The sequence below is a fragment of the Cheilinus undulatus genome, unplaced genomic scaffold (assembly GCF_018320785.1).
Source record: "Cheilinus undulatus unplaced genomic scaffold, ASM1832078v1 Contig12, whole genome shotgun sequence".
Taxonomy (NCBI): Eukaryota; Metazoa; Chordata; class Actinopteri; order Labriformes; family Labridae; genus Cheilinus; species Cheilinus undulatus.
The window spans coordinates 115091-120453 of NW_024571679.1; the positions used below are offsets into that span (position 1 = coordinate 115091).

A 5363-nucleotide genomic window follows, 5' to 3' on the forward strand; every position below is an offset into this window, starting at 1 on the left:
ACACACCTGACCCTGCCCTGATTGACACACACCTGGCCCTGCTGTGGTTGACACACACCTGGCCCTGCTGTGGTTGACACACACCTGGCCCTGCTCTGGTTGACACACATCTGGCCCTGCTCTGGTTGACACACCTGGCCCTGCTCTGGTTGACACACACCTGGCCCTGCTCTGGTTGACACACCTGGCCCTGCTCTGGTTGACACACACCTGGCCCTGCTGTGGTTGACACACAACTGGCCCTGCTCTGATTGACACACACCTGGCCCCAGTCAGTACCAATCAACAACACACACACCTGGCCCCAATGAGTAGCTATCACCAACACACACACCTGGCCCTGCTCTGGTTGACACACACCTGGCCCTGCTGTGGTTGACACACACCTGGCCCTGCTGTGTTTGACACACACCTGGCCCCGCTCTGATTGACACACACACCTGGCGCTGCTGTGGTTGACACACACCTGGCCCTGCTGTGGTTGACACACACCTGGCCCTGCTGTGGTTGACACACACCTGGCTCTGCTGTGATTGACACACATCTGGCCCTGCTCTGGTTGACACACACACCTTGCCCTGCTCTGATTGACACACACACCTGGCCCTGCTCTGGTTGACACACACCTGGCCCTGCTGTGGTTGACACACACCTGGCCCTGCTCTGATTGACACACACACCTGGCCCTGCTATGGTTGACACACACCTGGCCCTGCTCTGATTGACACACACACCTGGCCCTGCTCTGGTTGACACACACCTGGCCCTGCTCTGGTTGACACACTGATGCATTAATGGTTCAATTCCTTAAATGTCACAGATTGTCTAGCTAATTCATTTAAATAGTTTGAAGCAGGAGTGTCCAAACCATGGCCCGGAGGCCACATGCGGTCCTTGACCTATTTTTAAATATGATACAACTGGTGTTAATAGTAACGCTAGTTAGAAAACCACAACATTCAGAGATCACTGAAAAAATCATGAATAAGTGAAAATAATGTATTTTATTACTAATTATTACTGAATACCAGTATTAGATAACTGAGTTGACAACAATCAAGATATGATTGGAAAAAAAAGTCTTCTTTTGGAAAAAAATGTTACGAGTCTGTTGCTGGGGTGCAGATGGTCCAGCAGGTGGGTCTCACACCATGTATGCAAGTCCCCCTCCCCCCACCATGTTTCAAATTCTATCCCAAAATACATCTTTAGAAAAATAAAATAAAATAAGTAAAATAAAAATAGTAAATATAGTAAATGATACGTAGAGCATTGAATGAATGATGTAATCATGTTTTCTATGTTTTATATGATTCCCTCTCAGGGACAGGCATCGGACATTGGCATTAGCTACAAATGCTGTGGTGTAGTACATGGAGCAACCCAGTCTCACAAAAATACGTGAAATACTCACGACGTTAAATCTATCGAGTCGTGTCCATGGACACGAATTTCTGCTTTTTCTCGTGTTGTGCAGCACAAAACTAAATCCCATTCATTTGAATAGGCAGCATCTTTCGTGCTGACATCACGTTTTCTTCAAGAGCAGGAAAGAAGCTATACTGGGGTTTTAATCCGCTCATAAAGCGTAATAACTTGGTATGTATTAACGATAATTCATCGGGTTGCTTTTGTTTTTAATTTTGCTTTCATTACGTCGTCATACGATCATACATTGTTATGATTTCAGAATTTATAATGGTTTTTTTACATGTCAATGGTTGTTCGTTTCATTGAAACTCTCCGCTTTTTTCCTGTCATCTTGTGTTATTTTTAGACCTATTTTCCAGGAAAATGGCTTTTATTTGCAATTTTGAGCTTCCCTTTAAACTGTAACTACGGTAATCATCACCTCCCATAATTCTCAGTGAGTGTTACGATGACAACAGAGCACAGAGGTCTGCTTCTCCATCAGCTTCCTGTCTCTGCAGGGCATCATGTAAGTATCATGGTTGTTATGATTCTGCATGTTATTTTAAATGTTTACATGAACGCCTTTCTATGCTTCACTAGCGTGGTTTAAGTACCAGGGCAGTAGAAAAAAGTCAGGCTAATGAGATCACTATTATCATCTGAAAGGGTATGCATTTGACGATTGCGGGTCAAGAAGGTCCAGCATTTGTAGGTACTGCTACCTCAAATGTGACCTGCAATAAATTATATAATTAAATTTGGTAGGTTAATCTATTATTTAAGGTTTATTTATTAGTTAATTTTATTAATTTATTTTTATTTTATTTTTTATGAAATTTATTTATTTATTTACCTATTTATTTATATTATTATTTATTTATTTTAATTATGTATATAAGCTATATATCTAACTTAGGATTATTAAATTATCAATGTTCTTATGAATGTAGTGTAATTATCATTATCTAATTTTAAAGAACATCTTAAACAGGTTAAATTATTATTAGAGGTAATGAGAATACGGAAACCTTTAAACCACCACCAGTTATATGAGGAACTTACCAAAGTATTTTAAGGTTGCAAACGCCTTTGTCTGGCCAACACAGCTTTGGTATTGGGACGAATATAAGCAGAGAATGCTGCTGAGGACCAATGACCCATGTGCTGCAGGGATGAAGATGATGATAGGCAGCCGTTGTTGCAGCAGCTATTCTAAAGGAGTGTCCTGAATAGCGCTGAGTGGACAGATTACATTGAGAGTAGTTGTAGGTGATGATTGAACCGGTTTCTTGCTTAAGGAAGGTTTTGTGGGGTGAGAAAGGAGAATTAGAGCTAGTGCGGGGTCTAACAGCGAGGTATTTGATCAGAGATTTAAAAGGCAAAACTGAGTGTCTGTACGAGCTACAGTAACAGTACAGCCACCTTAGCATTTGGAGTTTGTTTGTTTTTTTGTTTTTTGTTTTTCAGATAGAACATGTAATGGCTTAAAAAGAAAATTAAAGTGGAAAAGAAATATTACAACTTGGGTCAAAAAAAAATTTGGTTGATGGTTTGGATGATGAATGTGATGATTGATGGAAACGCTGCACTTTTGTTTCTAAGTCAATGATTATACTGGTCTTCTTGACTTTGTTCTCATGATGAACACTTAAGTTACTCTAATGCAGAGAAGGAATGCAGATGAAGCTTAAGAGTGCATGACAAACCAGAAGTTTTTTTTTTTTTGTTTGTTTGTTTTCCAAGGCCATTTGTGCTGGAGTATTTATCAGGATTTAGTAAACACATTCTTAAACTCACTTAACGCTTATCGCACAGAATAAAAGGACTTGATATGGTTTAAACAACGAAAACAACCAAGTCCCTTCATGAGTTTAATATGAGACAATGTTCATTTCTCTGATATAACTATTGAGGAAGAGAAAGTTTGATGCTAGCTCTGTGATGTCCACCATCAGATCTGGCTCCCATTAGAGTTGTTACCATAATAAATCTCAAAGCATTGATCTAAAATCAATCAGTTTGATCAATACCTTAGTGTGTACGCCTGCTGGTTTCTCATGTTGTGGAAGGAAACAGCTGAATCGATGCGTGGTTGCGGCTGGAGGCTCGTGACTAGAAGCCAGGTTGAAGGCTGATCTCCACTGAGAATCTGCAGCAGTCTGACATTTCCAACCATGAGCTCCATGAACCTCTTCAATCAGGATTTCGCACTCACCACAGCACTGAGACCACCCTTATGACCTCCTCACAGCTGCAGATTCTGGACACATCAGCCTCCTCATCCTCCTTGACCTAACCGCTGCCTTCGACACAATATCCCACACCATCCTCCTCCACTGCCTATCTCACCATCTTGGCATCACTGGTACAGCTCTCTCCTGGTTTCACTCATATCTCTCACAAAGAAAACAGTTTGTTACCATCGGCACCTCTCACTCATCCCCCGCCCCAGTTAACCAGGGCGTGCCTCAAGGCTCTGTTCTTGGACCTCTCCTTTTCACCATCTACATGCTTCCCCTTGGACAGATTATTCACAAACACGGTCTCAGCTTCCACTCTTATGCAGATGACACCCAACTCTATCTCAGCACCAAACCATCCACCCAGCTCCCTCCCCACTCCCTGGTAAACTGCCTCCACGACATCAAAGCCTGGATGACCTCTAACCAACTCAAACTCAACAGCAGTAAAACAGAGCTCATGGTGGTGGCCCCCAAAGCGCTGCTGCAGAAGGTTGGAGATCTCATGCTCGATGTGGACGGGACCTCCATCTGTCCATCCTCCGAGGTCCGAAACCTGGGCGTCATCCTGGACTCCACCCTCTCCTTCCAGTCCCACATAAAGTCTGTCACCAAATCTGCCTTCTATCATCTCAAGAACATCTCCAGACTCCGACCATCACTCCCTGATTCTGTGGCTGAAACACTCATTCATGCTTTCATAACCTCCCGCCTGGACTACTGTAATGGAGTCCTGTCTGGAGTTCCCAGCAAAACCCTGGACAGGCTTCAGTACGTCCAAAACTCTGCAGCTAGAGTTCTCACCCGCACTAGACCCTGGAAACACATCACTCCGACCCTCATCCACCTCCACTGGCTCCCTATCAAGTCCCGTATCAACTACAAAGTCCTCCTCCTCACATACAAATCTCTCCATGCTCTGGCTCCCCAGTACCTTTCTGATCTCCTCCATCCATACACACCATCCCGCAACCTTCCATCTTCAGACACCGGCCTACTTTCCATGCCGAAAACCAAACTCCGAACCTATGGAGACAGAGCCTTCAGTGCTGCAGCCCCACCCTCTGGAACACTCTTCCTGCAGACATTCATAGCGCTCCATCTCTGGACATTTTCAAAAAACGTCTCAAGCACCACCTGTTCACCACAGCCTACAGTCTTCACTAAACCAGCCCTTACACTCATCCTACCCTCACATAGTTTGTCCATGTTTATGTGTTCCTGTAAAGAGTCCTTGGGTTTCTTGAAAGGCGCTATATAAATTCAAATTATTATTATTATTATCCTGAGAGCAGCGTGATGTGCTCCGACGAACGCAGCGGAGGAGTGGAAAGAGAACAGACAATTTTCGAGTATTAATGAACAGCACTGAGTGAGACAGATAACTGTATATGGATGGCATGTAAGCGGCTTCGTTTCATTCGTTATGATTGGATAAATAAAACGTTAATATGAACTTAGCATGAGCTGTTTTAGTGGAAGTGTTACCTGAGGCATGCAGTAGGACGGAGTTTGGCCACCTGAGGCTGAGGCCGCGGTTAAAGTTGCGTGACTGTGACTGAACATGGTGGCAGCTGACCGGCCTGTGGCCAGGAGGGACGCTGATGAGGAGGTGCGACATTGCACAGATCTGAGTGTTAACGTGGAAGATGACCAGACTCAGCTTGGTTCGATTAGGTTCTGGTGTAGTAGATGACGACGAGCTGGGAT

The 5363-nt window shown here is 43.9% G+C and overlaps 1 protein-coding gene across 1 annotated transcript; it reads left to right on the top strand.

The window, feature by feature from the left end:
* Positions 1–3918: 3918 nt before the first annotated feature.
* On the top strand, positions 3919–4659 carry LOC121506616 (the record flags this gene model as incomplete). The annotated part of the gene is made up of 1 exon (XM_041782430.1): positions 3919–4659. A coding segment is annotated over one exon (741 nt), but the record flags the coding sequence as incomplete, so codon positions are not given.
* Positions 4660–5363: the final 704 nt, after the last annotated feature.